We start from the raw sequence: 23,628 nt of genomic DNA, 5'->3' as shown, positions 1-23,628 counted from the left end.
ATGATATGTTGACACTAAAATATGGCGTCATTTGGTTTTTGTGTATTTCCAGAATGCAGGTAAATTGTAGAAGATAAACACTAAGATAGAAATAAACAATTACAGTGTCACATACAATGTCTATATTTTGATGTTTAAATAACACAACTCAAGAATTACATGAACATCACCAAAATGTATAGATATATCTTCCCGCAATACTAAGATAAATGTAATTCAACATTTTTTCAAAAAGTATAATTTTCTCTTGTAAATACTTATTTTTTGTGCTTAAATGTGTTTTTGGTCTTCTTAAAAAAAATAGTCACGTTCAGGTGACTAAAGAAACCAGTGTGTTGGTAATATGCTTCCAATCCTCAGGACTTGTTTCTACTAAGGTTAGAAACTTCTCTTGTCCAAAGTTACTACCCATCCAAACGCTAGGAAAAACGGCGTTTTTTCCGTTCGGATTGGTAAATCCAGAGGGGTTTTTAAGAGTATGGGGTAAAAGTTGCTCTCAAGAGGAATTGTTCAGTTATAAGACTATTTCCACACCAATTCTGTCACAATGTTTCAAGAATCAATACACAAATGTATCTTGTGTCATAGCATATTTCACACTCAGCCTTCCTTTCCTTCAATTAAATTCAATAGGCATACCATGAGATCATCATTAAACACATTGCAAAGCATATGTTGAAACTATATATACAGAGCTAATCCTTTAAAGGATATTTACAATTTCTAGATTCATTCAGAGTCAGAACTTACATCATTTATGTATAATTACCATTTTCAACTAATGTTGTTCAACTTCAAACTAGTGTGAAAGTACAGCTGATAGAATTGCTTCACCGCATCAAACACTAGCTAATGATTAGAAGAAGATGAACACATTAGTCACTTAATATGAAGTGTCAAGCACCATCTTTAAAAAGGATATTGGCAACTGAAGGAACCCCCCATGTTGTGTTGCCATGGGTTATAATCCTTGTAGGACTGTTTGTGTTTTGACCTTCAACATATTGGTTTTTGCTTTCTACTGCTTTGAACCTCTTGCACCTTTTCACTTTGTTTCCAACTAATATGCCAAGTTTCAAAGCTGTAAATATGCCAAGTACAACTAGAACAGGTCTTACAGCCCAGTGATGATTCTCCACATGTTGATACTTTTCTACCATCCCAGGACAAGTGTTAAAATCAACAACTTCAACCTCGGAAGGATCGGCCAAGAAGGTGGTTGATTCATTCCCAAAACTCATCATCCCTGGAAACTTGACAACCAAACACCCATTTGGTAGTATCCATGAAATCCTCCCAGTAGCAGAGGCCCCTCCCCTTTTACGACGCCATTCGAATCGAGGGCTTAACAAGTTCTCTTTTGGCCTAACAAACTGGCCCACACAGAATGATTCTGCCATTTCAAGTTCTGAAGGGTTTCCATTCCAGAGAGTTTGCAGCCCAATAAATCCAACAGAAGCTCTACCATCATTGCGATTGATGGAATGTAGAATTCCCACCGGTGAGTGCTTTTCCTTTTCATCTTTCACGCGTACCCAATCACCAGCTGCCAGGCCATTTGCGACGCGTTCAAGAGTTGACGTATGAATTCTTATAGGGTCATGAATACCGTGGACCCTCACTAAAACAAATCCGTAATCTGCAGTACGTTCTAAGCCAACGACAGTTCCGTCTGGGACATTCATGTTTTGAGCTTTGCATGAGTTGGGAGGCTTTCTGGATCGGACCATGTCACCCACCTGAAGTTGATCCTTTGAGAGGAACCACTCGGTGTAGTAAGTGCTGCCTGATTTTGGAATTACTTTCATGTTTCCTTGATATCTCCATCCTCCTCCATCATTAGCCAGTTCATTCAGTGACCTGCAACATAGGCAGAATGAATAAGAATAAAGTAATATTCAACATAAGTTATTTCTATCTACATGAAGATAGATAGATATTAACTAAAAAGATAATCATGCTCGTGCACAAACAGCTTCATGCTTATTGACTTAGTTCTTTCAGGTACAGACATTATCCTGGATAAGAGGAAGCCAAAATGTAGACACTTCCCAAGATAATACATCACAGGAATACAGCTAATCTAGAAGGCTTTCATTTAGCCTTGAGCTCTAGTCCTACAACGGACCTACCCAATCTTGGAATATTCACAGGACAGGTACAGGTTCACCAATACTCGGTCATGATCATAACTCGTTACTACAGAAATTTCTTTTAAAGAATCTAAGAAGTTTTCATGTGAAGTCTTTTTTCTCCAATGTGAAGTGACGATTGAAAATTGAAACTACATGCTAAATTAAACAAGAATCGGCATACAAAAAAAAAATGGCTTCAGATTGATACATTTGCATACAAACCTTTTAAAGGCGCGCAGAACATCTACCATTAAAGGTCGATTCCTCATATCATACTCAAAACATGCACTTAGGATATTCTCAATGGGAGAAGGAAGGCCACTTGGGATATGCGGTTTTTCATGCTTTTCAACAACTGATCCGTATATTCCACCAACAGGACATCCATACCAAGGTTGACTACCAGTCAACATTTCAACAATGGTGCATCCAAATCCCCATGAATCCGTTTCAAATGACATAGGGCCTCTGACCTCTGGTTTCCATTGTTCTGGAGCCATGTAATTAGGACTTCCAAGCCTCTGAGCGATATCTGAGCTAACGAATGAAGAGCCAAGCAAAAGATTGGGAATACCAACATCTCCCAAAATCGCTTGATCGTTGTCATTGATAAGAACATTACACGGTTTAAGGTTCAGAACAAGGATCCCTTTAGCATGATGCTCTAGAATGCCTTGAGCCAGATCGATCCCATACCTGCCATTAACGACCAACACGTCCTTAGTATTGACCAGTAATTTTCCCTATGCTATATAAGTTAAAGATAATCATGTTTTTCTGAAAACACATCACCTCAAAACATCAGGTAGTGAGATCCATCCATTTCTTAGTCTAGCCAACTTGTCACCAATTGAACCCTCATACAATTTCATAATGATGCAGATCTGTGAATACAAACAAATGTGTTAGCTTGATAGAAGTCAAAAGGGTAGCAAACAATATCCTATACATTGAAATAAATGCACAGTCCAACTCTAACCCTTCCATTTAACATTGAAATTCCATGTAACCAGCAAACACTAGAAACTCCTTGGCACTTCAAGTATAATTCATTGAATTTCTTCAATACAATCTTCACATGATCCTCTTTGATTGGATGTAACATCTTAGCAGCAACTTCATGGTGCTCATCATAATCTTCAGTTGACTGATGAAGAGTTGCAAGCCAAACATCACCAAAGGGTCCTCGACCAATTCGGTGCTGAAGTTTCAATGTTTCAGGTTCAATCCATGGATTTGCGCGATTGGTCGGAACAGCAGCCGTTTTAGGGACGTCGGTATCTTTATCCAAAATTTCATAATCAAAAGAAGCAGCTGATGAAGAAGCCATGACTTCTCTAGACATTCCTGAATATAAGGTTGTGATACTCATTATATAGTTCAGAAAATTTCAAAGATCACAGGACAATCATTCAAACATTATTACCATTGAGCTTAGGAACATGCATGCACATGCATACAGCAGTTCACTTCTAGTTGAAGTAACCACAAAAATACATAATAAAGAAAAGGTGTTTACAAGTAACAATTTTGCAAGCCTTGTTGTCTCAGCAACAACAAACCAAATACATCTTCATTGACTTATTTCTACAAGCAAGCATGTCGACGAATTTGCATTATTCTGTTAACAAATATAACATTTCTTGCCTCGGAATAAATATGTAAATACAAAATAAATTGAGAAGTCAACAAATTACTATCTTCAAACATGCCACCCCAAATGAACTTAACACTCAACCATATATCAAAACTACAATAGCAAAACCTATGAAGTGATATCAAGTAAAGATACAAAAGCAGAACAAATCAAATATGAATGTAATAAAAAAATAAAATGCAAACAAAGGACCGCCATTGATACCCATGTTTACAATCCCGAAAGACATTTTCCCCTTCTATAAATAAAAAGATAATGTAGAAACATCACATGGCAAAAAATGGAGGGATGAAGTGCAACACAAGGACTTCCCAGGAGGTCACCCATCCTAGTACTACTCTCGGCCAAACACGCTTAACTGCAGATTCTGATGGATCTAGTGCATTACTACTTCTATGATCGTTGAACTAAACTGAGCTTAAAAAAACTATCTTTTCCACTCTAAGAAGTAACAAATACAAGATTTCAAACAATCATGTCAAGCATGTCTAGCCCCTGAACTCAAATCCTATAAAACACCCCTCAAAAAGAGAATTTTTTAAGCAATTGAGAGGCCCATTATTCATTTTTAACATAGAAACAAAAACAAATCACTCATCAACCACCAACAAGAAAGTCAACAGATACATGCATAACATTACAGTAAATTAAGCTATCATCAGCACAATCAAACTCTACTCAATCTTCTCATAATCATAGATATATCACAAAAACATGCAAAATTAATCATATTCAATCAACTATTTTACACAATCAGAGTTCAAAATAATAAAAAAATAACGAGCCAAAAGAACATTGGAAAAAAAAAAAATCACTTCATCTGAATACTAATCAGAACTTAACAGAAAAAGAAAATTAGTGTGAAAATAAGAAACATGAAGAAGATAGAAAAAAAGTTGATTACAAAACAAGTTGATAGAAAGAGTGTTAAAGAAACAACCTTTGTTTTGGAACAATCGAAATGGAATCTTGGAGAAACAAAGAACTAGGAATCCAATTTTAAGAAAGGAGAATTTTTTTGTTTTTTATTTAAGGAAAATTGAAAGGGTGATATGGTAATTTAGTTGGATGAGTCTCGATGTGACGCGGCTATTAATTTGAGGAGGTGACACGGATGACTTGATGTACGTACAGTTGGACTATTTATTGCAATTTTCCTAAAATTTTTGTATTAAAAAAAGTGGTTAATTAGTTTTTTATTTTTTTAAAGGTTTTTTCTAGATTACCTTTGAAGAATGGTGGATAATTTATCCACTAACTAATGAAAATGAGCAATCTGTTGGTGGGGTCAAGATAGTTCATGAATACCACTTAAAAATGTGTTTATGTGTATTGGTTGGGGTAAATTACCCACTATTCTATTGGTGTTCATTGAATGTGATATATATATATATATTTGTCTTAGAATGTATGATATATTTACTGTTGTGTTATTTGAACAACTATTATATTGATAATTTTTTGAAACAATCATTAATTTAAAAAGAAAACAAGATAATGATACAAAAATTAAAACAATAGAGAAAGAAATTAAAAACATAATGTTTTTTTTTTTTTGGGTCAAGTAGCCTAGTGGCTAGAGTTCACACAATTAAATTGTAGAGAAATGGAATGTCTGGGGTTCGAACCCCAGCCCCTGCATATAATATGCAATATCCCTACCAACTGAGCTAAGCTTACGGGGATGAAAAAAAAAAAACATAATGTTAATATAAAGAAAAAATTATCACAAAAAGTTATAAAAAAATAGTTGTATATTACTAAACTACACATGACAAAAAAATCAACACTGATATAACGATTAGATCCAAACATTTCAACAAGTGCTCAAAGAAATCGACTTTTATGATACAAAAATTTAATTTAAGTGTACCAAAAAAAATAATAAAATGCAATGTTTTTTTCTGAAGGATAAAATGCAATGTTATAATTTATAAAAAAGGGGTGAGAAGCATCTTTTAAAAATAAAAATAAAAATAGAGTGAGAAGCAAATAAACCGAAAACTTTCCGTTCCATTGTTTTGTTGCGTATCAAACTGCGAATGTTCTCTCAGGTCGTCCTATGCATTTTGTCATATGCTCTTTGACGTGTCTTAATTACAAGCTTCATCCTAAATTCTTGTGTTTGAATAGAAATGATGAATAGAAAATTATGTTTGGTTCAGTTTTGACAAGAATTGAATTTTTAAATGAATTAATTCGATAAAATTGATTTTGATTAAAAATAAGTTGTATTTGGATGTATTCATGTAAAAGTGAGTTGAATTATAAATTTGTATGTTAGAATCAATTCTAATATTAAACTTTAAGTAGAATTGTTTTTAATTCATAAAATTGATTTCTCGGAAAAAAATGTCAAACATAACTCGAGTTAAAATTGTTTCTGACACTTTAAAAACACTTATAAAACATCTAAAAGTCAAACCAAACACCCAAAATTTTGAGGGAGTGTAGAATTATTGTGGTTGGGGTTCATTAACAAATGAAATGTGTTGAAGAAAAAAATTACAAAGAGGTAATATAAATACTTCAAATTAAGACTAGATGTGACTGAAAAATTAAGATTAAGTGAAATGGTTGATCATCTATTTATTTGTTCTCAAAATGTTTGATATTTATATTGTTGAATGGTGTAATAAAAAAAATGTTGTGGTAAAAAATAATAGAGCAGTTGGTTTGTTAATTATAGCAGTTAGAAATATTTAAATAAATAAATAAGGAACGGACTTAATGTCGAACCTCATATTTTATTTTTACAAATATTTAAATGAAAAATGTCAGAAGAAGTGAGTGGTTGTGCAGAGAAACTAAAGAACATATTGTTTCATATTTTAAACTCAAATTATCCATGTCACTCTGACATGATGTCAGTGCTCTAAAGAGTGTCATGAAGACATTCATTATCATTTCTCTAATATTAAATATAATTGTTATTAGAATTTGTTTATATTTGAATCTAGTAAACATAATTTACCTTTTGGTTATATTTAAATCTAGAGAAATACTTTGATATATGATAACAAATGCATATGCATGTTGTTTTTTATGGTATGGTTAGTTGTAACTTGCAAATCAAGGAGTCATTTGTAGTTGTACCGTTGAGAAGTCAGAAGGTGGAGAGAAAATAATTGATATGCAAGTATATTCATTCATTTCAACCTTCCACTTTCCCACCATTCTATTCATTTCATTGGCTCTAGACAAATACTAACCATTTTGAAGACTATTGTAGCATATGAGATTGCTTGGTAGAGTGGAAGAGAACAAACACTCACTTTCAAATCTGGACTCGTTTTCCATAGCTTTGCATTACGTGCACTTCAAGAAATCACATAATTATTGTACTCAAGAAATTGGTACCGATGAGCCATAAGATCATTAGGCTCCTTCAAAAGGCTAACATTATTGAATAGATATGATCTAAAATACAAAATCAGATGTATTAAACTATTTTATTAGCCAAGAACAGAAGCATTATCTAGAAACTTTGCAACACAGTTGCAAAAATGCCCAAACACAGTTTATTATAGAACAAGAACCATAGTAATATCGGTTCAAACGTAGCTTTCCAACATAGCAACAAAAATAATCCAACACAATAAAGTATGGTATATTATTAATATCGTTTGACTGTCACTAGATTCAATTAAATCTAGACTCCAAAAGCTATATTTCAACCAACAAAACATCCAACCATACTTCTCTGCACAAATTATCATGGGACTACTTGAAATGTTGGAAAGCTTAAGTAAATACTCCGTCGAGAAATCCAACTCCAAACCCGTCTGTGTATTGACTAGAATCACTGGATTGAGAATATGCAATATCGACTATAATCCCAATCCAATATCAATCCAGCAATTCAACTTCAAATGCACACTTGGTTGCATGAGTCAACATTTTTACTAGGGGTCACAAATTTCATCAACTGCGAGCCATACCCAAATATTATCAGTACTGTCTCCATGTAGGATACTGCTGCCTCCTGCCAAAACATACAATCCTTTTGATCTTTCTAAGACCACCAATCAAACACCTGGAAATTGTTGACGGGAAGATCTGGTTTTGAGCTCTAGTTTTTCTCACAACTGCCAGTGGTGTGTATGATAACAGCTCTCCCACAAAGCCAGTGATCTTGTTCTTTCTAACATGCACTTCTTCAATGTGGTGCTTGGTCTCTGCATTCTCCAAGGCTTCCTCATCAGAAGAAATGTCACCATCATCGTCGTCCTCATCAGCATCACAGTTTTCTTTCTGTTTGCAGTAATTTGCTTGCGACAACCTGCACTTAAAATTATTATACCACTTGACTAGTGATCAGACTTTTTTTGCAGAACAATATCATATGCATTGCATGAGATGTTTATCAAAACCGTGTGCATATCAATATTTCTCCTTACCCTTTGAAAGAAAATATTCATTAGTAGTATGATTAGTCACTTGTAGAAAAATTAAAAGCTCCAGTTCAGCTTTTAATTTCAATTACATTTAAATTTTGATCAAAATCGTCTCAACTTTCCATTCATTTTGAATTTAATTCCTATAGAATTTATTTTCAAATCAATCTTAGGAGTTGCAAATATTCAGAATAGCCTCTATCGCCATAAAGCTGTCAGTTCAGTTTATGTCCATGTTTGGATTCACGGTGGGGTTGGCAAAATTACGGTGAGCCACCATGATTTTGCAAAAGTTTTTGGAAAACCTACCACTATTTCAAACATGTGTTGTCATGGTGCTTCACATGCAGCCTTTTCTGTGAAACATCTTGAAGGTGCTCCTGGAAGCACTCGTTTTTTATCTGCTATTTTGTTCAGTAGGTTCTCAAATTAAGTTTACAAATGTTTGATGCAGACTAAAATTGATATATGCATATAAAGAGCTTCTGCACATTACTTAATAATAATAATAATTGATGGAAAGGTAATAATTTGTAATCGGTGATATGATTGTGTCAGAAAGTTCACTACTGTTACAGTGACAATTAGGGTTCTAAGACTAAGAAGGAGGAAGATAAGAGAAACTAGTTACTACAAATTAAGATACTTTTTCTTCATTAATTGATTTCTTCCAAAAGAGAAGCTACATCAAATATAGTATGTCTACAACTAATGAAAGGTAAACCATCCATGAGTCAGAGTCTTAAGAGTCCTAAGAAAACTCTAAAAACATAAGAATTTAAAGTAGCATAGGCAATTAATCAAGGAGCAAACTCATACATCCTTTTGTATTGAAATCCTATTAAAATCTTAAATGCTTAAACGAAGATTTGTGAAGATACATCTTCTTTTTTATATCTCATCAGTTATATTTGACAAATTTTCTGACATACAAGAACTTCATGAACCAAGGCACAGGAAAGACTCTACTAGTGCAACCTGACAAATAGCAAATGGGCTTTCTAAGTCATGCACGCAACAGCTTCATATTTATAATTAACAAAAGAGATCATTTGAAAACTTGTACCTCCTGTGTTGTTTCAAATGGAAAACTCTTTTCTTTGACCGCTTTCTTCGAGCACCGCAATTGTTTGATGCATGGCGAATGAAATGGAGCTATGCATAACAAGATAAAAAAAACTTATAGTGATCATGCTAAAGGCGAAGTAGTTCTAACAATGATGAGATATTACTGAAACCATAAAATGCTAGAAAAGGAAACTTCAAATCTCAAAGATTATATCCAAGCCACCAACTAGTTTAGACTTGTGAAGATTATACTCTACCCTGATTAAAGTCACGTGATTCACAAAATTACAACCAATCTTTGTTTCTCAAAAACATTGATTGCATACAATACAAATGTGTTTTCTTCTCCTATCTACCGTGTACACGGATTATCTTTTGGATAACTACACACAAATAAATGCAGAGGACCTTGCCAAATGCACTACAAATCATAGTTCTAAATTGCGGTTTGTGACCGTAATTAAGGCCGCAATATAACTGTGATTGACGTTTCCGCAATCAGATAACAACAGTAATTTAAAACCATGCTACAGATAAATTCCACGTGCGATATTTCATCCCTACATACTAGTTTCTCCCAATTCCTAAATACTTATAAGAACATATTACAAATCAGTATGTCAGATGACAAAAAAACATATAGGGACTCCAAATTACAAGTATGAGATGGGATGGTTACAGAAGAGCATGGCTTGAATTCGAATGCAGTAATTTATTTAGCAAAGCATTTAAAATCACCGCAAAGGCTTCAACTAAGCTGAATGTTACAATAGCTAAAAGTTTCATACCTGGTCACTGTCCTTGACGCCATAATTTTTAAGGTAATCCTTCTCTGTAACTAGCTTCTGTCCATCATAACATAAGCAAAACTGCCCCCAAACATGTGGCCTTCACAAACCAAAATTAACTATTAATTATATATTTACGCAAAATTACAAATATATAATCACACAACAGAGTGTGGAAAATTAAACAACTTTTGCTAAAGAAGTTTGTCTATAAAATGATGAATTTCACTATTTTAAATAAAGACAAAACATAGGTCAGTTAGGTGGTATCTTGACTCTTGTTCTCTATCAAAAAAACATAATACAATATATGGACAAAAAGACTTTGTCTTATAATGGAATGTTTTTTTAGTGGAGAACAACACATAGGTTAGGTTACCATAACTTAAGGTAAGTTTTGTCCTTTAAATGTTCTAAAAAATGGAACATTGTAATTCCATTATGTTCAATCCCATCAATGGAACACCAAACACATACACAAAATATATTAATCCTGACACGTAGACACCGATAATAATTTACAAAAATTGAAGTGATTGAATGTAAATTACATACTGTATCGGTGTCAGAAAAGCCTTCAATGTGAAATGTGAATACTACATAACATAGATCTCCATCCACAAATCTAACCATACCCAATAAAATATCAATGGATTTAAAATTTAATAAAATTCCCCCAAAAAAGCAACAATATAAAAAAGACATAGTGAGTGAAGAAATACCATGAAATTTTGGCAGGACCATGCTGAGGCATGTAACTAAAAACACCTTCCACAGCATCCTTAAGCTCCGCAATAGTGGCATTCTTCGAAACATGAACATCTGAAAAAAACAAATTCCATTTTAACAAAAATAACAAAAACAAAAATTCATAAACTGCCAAATGATGATTATATAAAAAAAAAAAAAAAAAAAAAAAAATTACCAAAAGAAGTTCCGTCTAATTTGAGAACAGAAAGCCTTAACGGTTCCGAAGGAAGCTTATCGTAGAGCAAACTCTTGGTAGAAAAAATGGGAAGAGGAGAAGAAGAAGAAGAGGATGATGAAAATAGCGTAGTTTTCTTCTTCATGTTCGGAAGTATCAACGATAAACTAGTTTCCGCCATAGAAGCTTAGTGGAATGGTGATAAATAAGTGAGTGCGTGATTTAAGAGCGTAACTGAATACGATGATTAAGGGTGACCAAATTAATTTAATTTAATAAGTTTTGGTTTAAAATAAAAAAAGGAATAATTAGAGGACAGAGATACTTGGAAGAAAACAACACGCATGGTTAAAATAAAACATTTTATGAAGTGTTCTGTTCTGTCCTGTTATGTTTGTGTTAGGGGGAGATTCTACTAGCATTGTTTGCTTAAGCTGAAAGAAGAGAAAAAGTTTTTTTGGGAAAGAAAGAATGATTAGACTAAACCGTCAACGGTTACTTTTTGCTTTTTCTAGACTGGGCTTGGTCTTTTCCTTGGGCCTAACCACCATCAGATTTAAGACAATATTTTCTTTTCCCACCCTTAAACTTCTCGCACGTTCTCTATTTTTTTTCTTTCTTCATTTTACTCGTTTGGAATATATAATCTGAATCGTATAAACAAGCTTCAGAAGATAGAATCCAAATCCTAACCTAAAAACACTTAGAACAACGACAACGTGAGAACATGTTCTCTATATTTTATCAGTGTAGTTCGAAGGGACCGGTCGAGTTAGACGCTGCTTATGTGAGATATGTTCATGTTAATCATAAAAGTTTGATTCGGCAAGACATACAAAGATATTGGGGTGTGTTTGGATGAAAAAGTTTGTTTGGCTCATCTATGATCTTGTTGCAATTGTTATTGTTGTTGTATTATGTGCAACATCAACCAAGCCTGTGTCAAAATTATACAACTTTCAAAAAGAAATCCATGAAACACTCTCAATTCCTCCTTTTCAGAACGAATATCCAGTCATTGTCGAACTAGGCTCTATACTTTACAAAAACTGGATTTTTCAAATGGTGTATGCATTACAGAACTGAAAAACTGCTTTTCAGGTAACACCTTATTATGAACTAATCCAAACATACACAAGCAAAAAATACTCTTCTGTCATCAATTTTAGTAAGCAGTAACTCTGAGACATTCCGTTTGTACAATCATATTTGAACAGGTATTAGGAAACCAGAAAGAGAGTGCATGGTTGGGACATCATGAAATCAATTGATAAATTCTCTCCAGAAAATTCTTTCCCAAAGATGAATCACGGTTATAATACAGTGTTTGTCAACAGTTTCAAAGAAAGTAATGAACAAGATTCACAATTTGCAATGAGTAAATATACTACAAAATCAAATAATAAAGGTTTTATTACACTAAAGCCATAACAGTAGAACTATACTTCTTCCTAAGAAAATATCTGTGTCGTCAACTTGTACTATATAACAAAACTACCTAGACATTGGTCAATCACATGTTCCACAGAACCGAGTTTGATTCAGATTCTCATTTTTCAACGGAATCATGATGACCACATTTAAATGACTGAATGAAGTGTTTTTTCCTCATCGAAAAAGACTTCATGTTCGTCTAGAGAACTTGAATAAAAGTTATTTGCCAATGAGCTTAAAGTAAGCATATAAACCAGATCCAGTGAAACCGAGAAATTGTCCAATTACATTCCACTGAAATCAAATCAACGCATTCTCTAATCAGTATAAACAGCTCAATTTGGAATATTAAATCAGTCAGGACAAGAACAGAGAGTACTCACAAAATCAAATGGTAGCCCACCAAAAATTATCCAGCCAAATCCAATAGTAAATAGATCCTAGACATCAATACAGTATAATAATTAGAATTCAAGCAACAAAAAAACTGCATTCAGCAACTATGACATCAACTCTAAACATGAAATCATCAAAAACATCTCATGTAAATCGTAGGTGCATTATTTAAGAAAGGTAAAGCAACTGCCAGGGAACGAACCTTCATATTACCACAAATTGTCTGTGTTAAAGCTGAATTTAGAGTTGTGTTCAGAAATATACTGTAATTCAAGAAGAATGCCAGTATGCATGAAAAAAGCAAAATAACCTGCCCAAGAAAAAGGGAACAGAATAATCATTAAACCACAAAAAGGAGAGGTTTAGGGTTATGACTTATGAGATTCAACCCCATGTTCCATACACATATATAATGTATAACAATATGTAAGAAACATATAGTATAACCAAAATTAATAGATAAAGAAAATCATGGGAGAAAACATTGAAATATATTTCTTCTTCTGGTAAACTAATTTAATTTATCAGATAAAACAAATGAAATATACTAGTAATTACATGATTGTTTAACCTACACTTTTTCCAAAGAGAAGTGAAGCCTCTAATTTTATAGTAGCCTCACTGTCACATTGAATAAGCAAAAGAGTTAGAGGGAAGCTTCTAACTGTGGATGCCAAACACTTCTTGCATCACAAGCTCCTAGTCCTATTTGCTTTTAACTTTCCAAAAACTCGGTTTTTTAGCCAACTACCAAGAAAGTTCCAATTATAGATACCACTACTTATCGAAGATGAAAGGCTAAAGAGGACATACGAGAAAACCGGGTGAAAAGAGATAAGGAAAATCTATTGTTGTCTTCAAGTCTCCGCGAATAAATGTCCAGATGAGTAAAACTGGCCCACAAAGGATACCTATAATACAAAAGATAAGTATTTCACTAAAAAAGAAGATAATAACGTTTAATAGGCCACAATACAATCTATCAAGCTTACCATTGCACCACATAAGGCCAAAGCTATTAAGCCCGCTTGTTTTTCCTGAGAAAAATACATAAAGCCGAATAAATAAGAAAGTGAAGGTTTACCAGGAAACAAGGTATAAAATTCATACGAGAGTGAGGGAATAGGAATACTACCAATGCGGGCTATGGTAGCCAGATATATCGCTGTGGTGACATTTGCCAAGAAAACAACGGAATATCCATAAGTGTCAAAAGATAAGTCTCGAGCTCCCGCAACAAACGCACCAAACACAATCAAGCCAACACTGATAACAGCCTTATAAATTTCAGTTAAATGGAGGAATCAGGCTTATGCTTATTCAGAAAACAATTTAAACTTAACTTCACTGATTTAAAAATGCAAAGGGGGAACTAACACAAACGATGGTGAACTAGTTATGTTATTCACGATGCAAATGATCGACTTCTTTTAGACGTTCATACAATGGAACCATCAACAAAGTGTTAGTTTCCAATGTACCATGTACCAATTGCATAAATCATATTGGTTCATTTCTCTATTTCTCAATACAACAACAACAAACAATGTTTTTTCCCATCAGATTGAGCCAACTACATATATCAAATGATTAGTTTAAGTTGTACAATGAATATTTATCCATTTCCCCTTAAACAACTGAAAAGCATGTTTGTCTTCTAAATAATTAAATTTAAGCACATGGTAAAAATAGGCTACTCATCATCCACGCTTCAAGTCTAAAGGACTCTTATATGAGGAAGCATGTTCAAGATGTAATAAAAGCATTGAGGTGCATCTACCTAAAAGTTTAAGAATTTTGCAATTTTGATTCATGAAGGTCATAATCATCAAGTTGCTAATGACCATTTTCATCCCAGCAACTCAAATTAAATATACCAAAATAAATGATAGAAAAGGTCCAAGGGTCCTTAAATTGCAACCATATCTAAATATTTAACCGCAGTTGAATACTCCTAAGTTCAAACATCAAATTAAACATTTTAGATAAGTGGCTAAAACTATAGGTGTGAACAAATATTTATTTGAACATGCAATGAGGAGAATGGGAGGAAGCCATTTACCTGAAAACGACAGAGTGTGTATACCTCTGCCCCACCAAAACAAACTCTACAAGCATTGTAAATACCACTGTAGTCCTCCTCAAAGTTGTATACATTGGAACATTTACTCCCCGAACAGCCTCCATCGTGACTAGCTAAGGAGAAGTACAAAGGTGAAAAAAAAATAGTTAAAAAGGAAAGAAAAAAAATTATGAAGAATTTGTCATTGGGAAGAAGGTGGAAGAAAGACTTATACCATGTAAAGTAAATATGCTCCGGCCAAAGGAAAAGTGTGCTTCAACGTCTTGAGTGATACAAATTTTGTTGAATTATCTGATATAAGTAAAGATTCACTTGCTGTAAAACTAATTATCCTCCAGCGCCTCAATATATAAAGAAAAAAACATGAAGAAACCATCTGCATCAAATAGAAGCCTGTTTTAAAATGAATGAAATAGATAAAATGGATCTTCAACAATAGGTTGTTTATATTAAGGCCTCAACAGTCAATAGTAATGACAAAGCTAAGCATCGTAACTCATAAGCTTTTATAGTCAATATAATTCCTTTCTTGCACTGTTGCTTCCATGAAGTTGACTATTCCCTAATAACTTATTTTGAAGAACTTTACCTCTTAACAATCATACACTCAGTTTAACAGTAAGGAGCATCAAAGTGATAATTGAGTGTCAAAGGAGGAAGAGAATGCATGGAGTACACCAAAAGAAAAAAGATACCTAATATTACACTTTGTGACAAGGGAATCAAGGACTCTTGAGAAATTTTTAAATCAAACAAGTATTAGACATTTGTGTAGGATTAGACTAGAGGAGAAGACATAAAGGCGGCCATCAACCCATTGGAGAGGGATATGATATATGATAGAACATTATGGTGTCGTTTGATCAATTTAGCCGACGCCAATTAGTGGGATAGACCTTGGTTGTTTTTCTTTTTTGGTTGTATGAATTTTTTTGTTTACCATGTTATACAACACATGTCCGAAATTGTATGTAACACCGACAGTTCAAACTAAAGGCGTGACTGATTTCTGACATGTAGCAGTGCCGTGTGTCTTAGTTTCTGACACACACGATACTCACAGATGTGGTTATAAAAAATTCACAGAAAAGTGAATAAACATATCATTATAGATGAACCCACATGGATATGTATACAACAACAACCAAGCCTTTTACCACTAAGTGGGGTCGGCTACATGGATCAAATTATGCCATAATGTTCTATTATAAACCATATTTCGCTCCAACTCATTGATTTCCAAATCTTATAGTTTCTCTGATAGTTTTTCTAGGTCTTCCTCTACCTCTAGTGTTTGACTATCCTCCATCTGATCTACTCTCCTTACTATAGAATCTATAGGTCTTCTCTCTACATGTCCAAACCACCTAAGTCTGTTTTCCACCATCTTTTCTACTATAGGTGCTACCCCAACTCTCTCTCTCTCTCTAATATGGTCATTTATAATCTTATCCAAATTAATGTGGCGTGTTTTTATTCATTCAAATTTCACTATTAAATATGTTCAGCTACATCTTTGTCAAGCATAAATTGCAATGAGCCAATATCAAACATTTCTTTAACACCACATAACATATAAGAAGTAAACTTTGGATATAAAATGACAAGCATGAAATACAAAAAGAAAAAAGTGGTGAAATTACAAACCTGAAGAAGTGTGATTACATTTGCAGATGGGAAGTTATAAGATGAAAGAGCTGCTTTATTGAACATCACCAACAAAACTACAACACACAAACATACACATTATTTCAAATCATTGTGGAACAAAATGAATTATCAAAATTCAAAACCCCATTTCATTTTTTCACAAAAAAAAATATTTTTCAAATGTAAAATCATAAATTTCTTTCCACTTTATGTCTTCTTTTCAAATTTTTAATACAAACATATAAAGATGAAGGAAGTTAGTTAAAAGTTAGTTACCAGCGCAAGACATATACGAGATTGCAGCGTAGGCACCACGTTTGGTCATAGCAGAGCCTTTGAAAAGTTTGTCATCGATTTGGTTTTTGGGAGGATCCGATAATGGAAGCATCGGTTTCTCCGAAGAATTCGACGTTTTCAGAGACATGATACGATAATGATGATAATCTTACGAGGAAGAAAAAAACGGTTTTTTTTCGATTTAAAAAATTGCTGAAATCGAAGTTGAAGAAGGTGATGGAAGAAGATAAAATTGGGGGTTATATGAGGTTGGAAAATTGATTTGGAAGAGATTTTAGAGACGGCAATGAATGAGAACTCCGAACTTGACCCTGACTGACGACCTCGTCAACTTGTCTTTGCCATCCAACCAAACCACCACTATACCTTTTCTTTGTCTTGTTTATTGGAAAAAAATGGAACAACTTGGATAACAAAATTCTCTTTTCAGTTTAATTTATCACAAGTCACAAAAAAAGTGACTAGATTGTATTTATTAAAAAAAATATAGGGTCTCTTTAAATTATATTTCCTCTTGTCTTTATTACAAGAAAAATTTGATTTTATACTTGTAAACTAATCTATATTTATTCTCATGAGCTTACCTCGATTGATTGAGAGTTGAGATAATGCATAGTATATATAAAGTTCGAGTTCAAATCATGCCCACCACAACAACAAAAAAAATAGTCTATATTTATAACGAGATAAATTAATTATTCAATGAACTTGAAAAGTCAATTGTTTCCTATTATAAGGATGAGAGGGAGTACACACAAAGAAGAACAACACATGACAAATTTGTTGTTTAAAGAGAACATGTGATAAACTTTTGTGATATTAACAGTTTTTTTTATCTTATATAATGTTTGATGGACAAAAGACTATTTTGAAATTCTAAACAACTTATACAAAACGTTGTGTTGTAGTTCAGCAAGAACAAAAAATTCAATTTTTGTGTTGTTTCTTGTCCCCTAATTTGTCATGTCCCTAAAATAGTTTTATAATCAAACGTAATACTACTAAAATTGTCATGTCCTATCCCTTATTTTTTTAGTCGATCAAATGCATCCATAGATATTTTTTCGAAACATTATGTTTCGATCCTATTGGAATATATGTTTTGATAGGTCCCGTAATAAGAACATAATAGTTGTTTCTCATATGCGTGATATTTCTTTTAAAACAAAAAATTATCTTTTTACAACCAAACCATATTCTTTCTTCGAGTAATGTTAGCAATACCCATTTTCCAACACATTCTCTTTGATTGGTTAAAATTCACATGGCTTCCACCAAATCATGTGGGTTCCATATAAATTTGGTGGGCCTCATGTAAATTTTAACCAATCAAAGAGAGTGTGTTGAAAAATGTGTGTTAAAATATATTTGTTGACATTTCTCTACTTCCTTCATCCATTGATTTTCATCAAACAAACATCAAAATTATCGCATTTCTTGTCACATTTATTCTCAAATCCAACAAATAAATGTCAATTTCTTCTCATTTTGTGTTTGCTTAAGTTTAGGGGTTGTTTAGCATTTGTTTTGAAAAATTAGGGCATTTAGATTTATTTAAGCATTGTGAATATGAATTGTTCGGAACAAACAAAGAATTTAATTGAAGAGGATAAAGATACTCACAATGGTGGTGGGCTGGTGAAGGAGGTGCTCCAATGATGGAAGAGGCGATAGTTGGAATCTAAGGAGGATAAGAGGGTGTCTATTTAAGACACTCTGACGCTTAAGCTAGTGCATGAGCGTTAATAAGGGGTGAGGATGGAGGAATGCTTATATAGGCATCGAGGAGGCCTCTGTGTAGTAATAGAGATCCATTACACAAGACGTCCATCAATATTGTAACTGATAGTCATTATGAGTTTCTAGGAGTCGTAGAGGATCTGAGAAGAAATTTTTGATCATTGGACCTATGTTGAAGTGGGGCCCTAATTGGTGGTGGGTTGGACTCTTTACCAGACTAGAACATGGATATTTAGTTGTTGTTTGAAATTTCTAAATATGGTATTTAAATTTTATTTAAGAATGTGAGTGTATTTTTTGTGCTCTCAATGTTTGACAAAATGTTTAAATGAAAAATTTATTTAAATTTTTGTTGTTGGTTGTTTTATATATGGTTGAAGATGTTAGTAGATTATGACATGGTACGGAGGTATTGCATATTTTCGTATGCATATAGCATGAGAAAAATGATCCTCCAAAACAGGGTCGGATTAGGAGAGGTTGAAACTATGGCGAGACCTTTAATTCACAAGCATAAGAAGTCGATGGTGGGATGTAAGCGTCGTCACCACAAGATGTTGAACTAGTAGAAAGTGATTAGTTATTTCCATGTTGTCCCTTTGATGTGTTATTGTTGTCAAGATTTAGTAAACATGTTGCAGCCTGTATACTGAAAAGTAAGATTAATTTTAAAAGATGTAAATTGTGGCAGGCTGAAAGATGTATCCACATTTATGTCTAACATACCTCGAATAGGATTATCTTCAATGGAAATAAATTGTGGAAAACCAAAAAATATGTAAATTATCCCATAACTTTTAATTGATTTTAGCACAAATACTAATTGTTATCTTATGATCCACCTTTTTTACACTTGATCATGATTTTGAAACTCCCAACTGATGATTAAAAAATGATGAGGGAATGAAACAGATTCATATTGGATTTAAAAAGATTAAATAAAATTTTGAAGCGATATGAAAATATAGATAAATAAGATGCCCTTTATTCAAATAATAAATAATATAACACAAGTACAATTTCAACTTCCAACCAGATGACAAAGACAATGAAAGACCCAATAAGACCAAGACTCAGTGCTAACCAAGTCACATACGTGAAACTAGGTTAAGCTTGTGTGCTTGAAATAATTTAAAACAACATGAAACATAAAAACACAAAAATAATTAACACGAGCATCTTAAGGTGGATCTAAGGGCTCGGATCAAAAGAATCTGGAGGGTCCATATCCACCTCCTCCCCCCATATTGTTGAAACCAAACAGATGAGGTTGCAACATAGGGTTCTGAAAAAGTTGTGCTGGAAACATTTGAGTTTGCCGAGGATTTGGTTGATGATCGAGAGGCATGTTAGAGGATGAACCATTTCCAACAAAAAATGGAAAGGTTTGAGTAGGAGCAGCCTGGATTACAAGCCTGTTAGCATGATGTGCAACAAGTTTCTTAATCTCCTCCAAAGCCTTTTTGAAAACTTCAAGTTGGGCCCTATTCATCCCATCAACGGAACCAGCCCACCAAAATTGAGTCTCATTCGCCTTGCGCAAGTGGCTCAGCTCTTCATCACGTTTCTTCTCATTGTCCAGTAGCTGGTTGATCTGAGTCAGTTGAATATTCAGCTCGCGCACGTTGGCACTACGGTGAGCCTCAATGAATTGCATGGTACCATTGTTTTTGAGTGGGACTCGAGAGAGATAATGATCTATGACCGTATCAACATTGGGTTGGCCAAATGAAAATACCTTCTCCCCAGGTGAGAAAATAATGAGAGCAACATCTGCACCACAGAGAGTGCAAAGCTCACTGGCTTTCTTGAAGAGCCCACTACGGCGCTTCGAGAAAGTCACTTGCAAGTTGCTCTCGTTGCTCATTTTTTTCATCTCAATCTTTTGGCGACCTCGGCTTTTCCTTCCACTCGACATGGTTGAAGCAGAAAAAGAGAGAAAAGAAAAGGGTGGGTGAGTGTGTCTGTAAATTTAGACTAAGAAATGGTACATTGGAATTGGGCGTGAAGGAGTTATTTTATAGACAAATTTTGTGAGTATATTTCCGCTCAAATTTTGTGAATATATTTTCAAGACGCGGTTCTTTTTCAAACGTTGTGACTTTTCATTACAATAAAATATTTACTGGATTGAGAGATTTTCAACAAATCTCTTTTTCAAGTCTTATATGGAAGATAATTCATTGTTAAATTTTTTTTATTCTTTTTCCATTTATATATATTTGCTTATTCAGCAATTGTTAGATAACTTGTACCTGGATAACTTCAAGAATTTGAATTAATTATGTTCATATTATTTTATATATTTTAAAATTAAAAAGAAAGTCTAGTACAATGTTAACAATGGTGATGTTCTACATAGTTGAAGTATCCATTGTAGTTTTTCGTTTTTGACTTGACCTAAAAATAAAAAAAGCAATATATTAAGTGATATGATAATTTCTCATAAAAAAAAAAAGTGATATGATAAATATGATTTGTCGAACAATTAAAATTATTATTTAAGTTTATAAAATAAGAATGTTTCGCGAGATGGAAAATATTATATAGTTATTATGAATTTTCAAAAAATGAATTCAAATCATTTAATTTTTAATATCAAATCATCGGCCAACTGTAACTTACGAATCGTGATTATTATTATTTTTTGTTATATTTTTTAAATGGAAAAATTATTATTGATATCGCATGAGATTCAAACGACAAAAGGACAAAAAAATAACCCAGAAAAAGACCACTATTAGAATATTGAAGGTAATGCGCGGTAGAAGAGTAATTTTTTTTAAAAACAACAAAATTAAGAATATCATTAGGTAGATAATCAGTTTCATAGGTTCCTCCAACAATATATTGAGATATGAACAAAATGGTAAGGGGCCCTGGTGATATTCATTCTTGGTAGATATTGAACCTTAGTGCTATACTAAAAATTGAGTTTGAAACTGTGTCTAGTAGTTCTATAACTACCCTCATTGTCAACACATTACAAAGTTGGGGTGAGTTTTCATTCAACCCCAATCAACCCTTTTATAAATATGGATCACCAATATTATATTAAGGGCTTGTCGTCCCTCAATAAAGGCTTTCGGGCCCTTCGAGGAGCGCCTTTGGCCGTAGAAGGCGTAAACCACCTTTCCCAGCTTTTTTTTGTTTTTGAAAACTCGGTATCCGATCCAAGAACTTGTTGGAACAAAATGTGTTTCACAATGAACCTTATTAAGTTTTGATGATAACAAGGTATTAAAAATTGTCAATTGGTTATTACTAATAATTGTTCAAGTGTACAGGACCAAAGGCTACTCAAGTTATTTCAATAGGTCTTGGAAGAACAATGGAAAGAAAAAGAAATTCTGAGCATCTGAAGAAAACTGCTCCTGAAGCTAAACTGCTCTTGAAGAGATGATGTCATCAGAAGCAGAAAGTCATCAGAAGCAAAAGTTTTCATCAGAAGCAATATCTTCACCAGAAGCTACATTTGATCCTTTAATCAAACTGAAGATTCAAAGTAGCTGATTCTCAATTCAGTCTTATCAAAGAAGAACGAAGAATTGAAAGGGAGGTATCAACGGATATATGGATAGCACTGAGCTCTTGTCTCTCGTTAATAGAGTTGACAAAGTACAAGTGTACAACCACTACCTCCACTACTCTGTTTTCTGTCTACGCTACAAGACAAAACAACAGCCATGCCTGCAGTTTTGTACACTCAAGATGGGAATGAATTTGAAGCTTATTTTTCAAAGGACTACACCCAAATCAGGCAAAGGATCACTGGTGGATAATCAAAGGATTTCAAACGACTCTTTAGACGTGCTGATTATCTCAACGTCTCTTTCACGCCTCTATATAAAGGAGTGAAGACTTGAAGATAAAATATAGAGATACATAAGTTTAAAAGCGCCAAAACTCTGTCAATTTGATTCTACATAGCACACTGAATTTCTGCACTGATTTGATACATCTTAGAAATTCAAAGTCTAGAGTCTTTTCTGTATTGTATTGTGAACACCACTGATTGTATATCAAGTGTTCAATTCAAACTCAATTCTCTGTATTTTTGTTTGATTAGAAGTCTCTCGCCTGCGTGCTTGAGCATTAGAAGTCTCTTGCTTAGTGCTTGAGCATTGGAAGACTCTTGCGTGTGTGCTTGAGCATAGTTTTGTGAAGTCTCATACTTAGAAAGTATTGAGCAGTTGTAATCTTGTGATTATAGTGAAATCTCCTTGGAAGTGCAAGGGGGACTGGACTACTTCCGTGTTGTGGAAGGAACCAGGATAACTGCCTGTGTCTTTGTCTTTCTTTTCTCTGCTCTGTTCTTTTCCGCTGCAATCTGACTCTGATCATTTCATCAGAAGCAATCAAACTGCTTCTGAAGTTTTATCAGAAGAAGTATTTTTTAAGAGAAAAAGAAAACACAATTCAACCCCCCCTTCTTGTGTTTTTCACCTTCAGAACTGACTAATCCGAGGGGACCAATCCCTCCGCCCACTTGCGGGGGGCCCGTTTAAAGCCAAAGCAAGCTTGGACATAGCCCACCGAAATTGGCACCAAATGGAATCAAACCTGAGACCTTGAGAGGAGCAAAGATCCCAATCCAACCACTAGGCCAACCCCAAATGGGTTACCTTTCCCAGTTTATAGAAACTTCTAGAACGCTCGCTTGCTATCTTGGGGCCTAACTTACATAGGGACCAAGAAATGAAAATATAAGCTCAAGGAGGCTATAGATACCCCTCTTGAGAGCATTCTCAAGGCATGATCTAAACAGTGACTAACCCTAGCTTTAGATATCGTACTCACCGCCAGTACAGTTGGTGCCACCGTGGAGCCTCGGTAAAACTAACCTAGGTTGCACTCATCAAACAAAAACCCCTTCGGCTGTTACCAAACGATGGCCCCGAAAAATGATTCCCAATAGTGGCAGATCTTCATGGGAGCCCATGGTAGCCTTGGCTCCCCACATATATTTTATAAATATTATATTAGGTATAATTTATTAAAATAATTTATTGTGTCGCATTGGAAAAGAGATATGTTTTGCAACATGAAGTAGGCTCT

The 23,628-nt window shown here is 33.9% G+C and overlaps 4 protein-coding genes across 6 annotated transcripts; all 4 read right to left on the bottom strand.

The window, feature by feature from the left end:
* Nucleotides 1–620: 620 nt before the first annotated feature.
* On the bottom strand, nucleotides 621–4,851 carry LOC11440775 (uncharacterized). Of its 3 annotated transcripts, none has more exons than XM_013610343.3 (5): nucleotides 4,733–4,851; nucleotides 3,115–3,482; nucleotides 2,928–3,019; nucleotides 2,358–2,831; nucleotides 621–1,860 (listed from the first exon to the last, which is right to left on the bottom strand). In XM_013610343.3, exons 2-5 carry the CDS (start codon nucleotides 3,478–3,480, stop codon nucleotides 897–899), a joined length of 1,896 nt encoding a protein of 631 aa, XP_013465797.1. In that variant the 5' UTR covers nucleotides 3,481–3,482; nucleotides 4,733–4,851; the 3' UTR covers nucleotides 621–896. The 3 variants fall into 3 exon arrangements, with proteins under 3 accessions (XP_013465797.1, XP_039688045.1, XP_013465798.1); XM_039832111.1 differs by having other exon boundaries at nucleotides 3,115–3,488; nucleotides 4,733–4,784; XM_013610344.3 differs by lacking the exon at nucleotides 4,733–4,851 and adding an exon at nucleotides 3,562–4,663.
* Nucleotides 4,852–7,213: 2,362 nt separating this feature from the next.
* LOC11432857 (uncharacterized) lies at nucleotides 7,214–11,439 on the bottom strand. The gene is made up of 5 exons (XM_003588728.4): nucleotides 10,971–11,439; nucleotides 10,768–10,867; nucleotides 10,046–10,145; nucleotides 9,256–9,344; nucleotides 7,214–8,074 (listed from the first exon to the last, which is right to left on the bottom strand). Exons 1-5 carry the CDS (start codon nucleotides 11,149–11,151, stop codon nucleotides 7,744–7,746), a joined length of 801 nt encoding a protein of 266 aa, XP_003588776.1. The 5' UTR covers nucleotides 11,152–11,439; the 3' UTR covers nucleotides 7,214–7,743.
* Nucleotides 11,440–12,217: 778 nt separating this feature from the next.
* Nucleotides 12,218–17,262, bottom strand: LOC11425698 (UDP-N-acetylglucosamine transporter UGNT1). The gene is made up of 10 exons (XM_039832106.1): nucleotides 16,810–17,262; nucleotides 16,531–16,607; nucleotides 15,098–15,259; nucleotides 14,863–14,996; nucleotides 13,936–14,066; nucleotides 13,793–13,837; nucleotides 13,614–13,711; nucleotides 13,003–13,110; nucleotides 12,788–12,844; nucleotides 12,218–12,698 (listed from the first exon to the last, which is right to left on the bottom strand). Exons 1-10 carry the CDS (start codon nucleotides 16,955–16,957, stop codon nucleotides 12,624–12,626), a joined length of 1,035 nt encoding a protein of 344 aa, XP_039688040.1. The 5' UTR covers nucleotides 16,958–17,262; the 3' UTR covers nucleotides 12,218–12,623.
* Nucleotides 17,263–19,774: 2,512 nt separating this feature from the next.
* On the bottom strand, nucleotides 19,775–20,488 carry LOC11431779 (agamous-like MADS-box protein AGL62). The gene has a single exon (XM_003588723.1). The coding sequence runs from the start codon at nucleotides 20,486–20,488 to the stop codon at nucleotides 19,775–19,777; it is 714 nt and encodes a 237-aa protein (XP_003588771.1).
* Between the last annotated feature and the right edge of the window lie 3,140 nt (nucleotides 20,489–23,628).

This window comes from Medicago truncatula, chromosome 1 (assembly GCF_003473485.1).
Source record: "Medicago truncatula cultivar Jemalong A17 chromosome 1, MtrunA17r5.0-ANR, whole genome shotgun sequence".
NCBI lineage: Eukaryota > Viridiplantae > Streptophyta > Magnoliopsida > Fabales > Fabaceae > Medicago > Medicago truncatula.
This window is presented reverse-complemented; position numbering and strand designations above follow the sequence as displayed.

Bases quoted from the DNA above. Each gene is read 5' to 3' on its own strand.
- LOC11440775 (XM_013610344.3), bottom strand. From the start codon at position 3,589: ATGTGCATGCATGTTCCTAAGCTCAATG. The intron at 2,832-2,927 runs GTGATGTGTTTT...CGTTAATGGCAG, and splicing joins TCACTACCTGATGTTTTGAG to GTATGGGATCGATCTGGCTC. The intron at 1,861-2,357 runs GTTTGTATGCAA...CCTATGTTGCAG, and splicing joins GTTCTGCGCGCCTTTAAAAG to GTCACTGAATGAACTGGCTA.
- LOC11432857 (XM_003588728.4), bottom strand. From the start codon at position 11,151: ATGGCGGAAACTAGTTTATCGTTGATACTTCCGAACATGAAGAAGAAA. The intron at 10,868-10,970 runs GTAATTTTTTTT...TGTTTTTTTCAG, and splicing joins ATTAGACGGAACTTCTTTTG to ATGTTCATGTTTCGAAGAAT. The intron at 9,345-10,045 runs GTATGAAACTTT...TGTTATGCATAG, and splicing joins GCGTCAAGGACAGTGACCAG to CTCCATTTCATTCGCCATGC.
- LOC11425698 (XM_039832106.1), bottom strand. From the start codon at position 16,957: ATGTCTCTGAAAACGTCGAATTCTTCGGAGAAACCGATGCTTCCATTA. The intron at 15,260-16,530 runs GTTTGTAATTTC...TATTTGATGCAG, and splicing joins ATGTAATCACACTTCTTCAG to ATGGTTTCTTCATGTTTTTT. The intron at 14,997-15,097 runs GTATAAGTCTTT...ACTTCTCCTTAG, and splicing joins GAGCATATTTACTTTACATG to CTAGTCACGATGGAGGCTGT.
- LOC11431779 (XM_003588723.1), bottom strand. From the start codon at position 20,488: ATGTCGAGTGGAAGGAAAAGCCGAGGTCGCCAAAAGATTGAGATGAAA.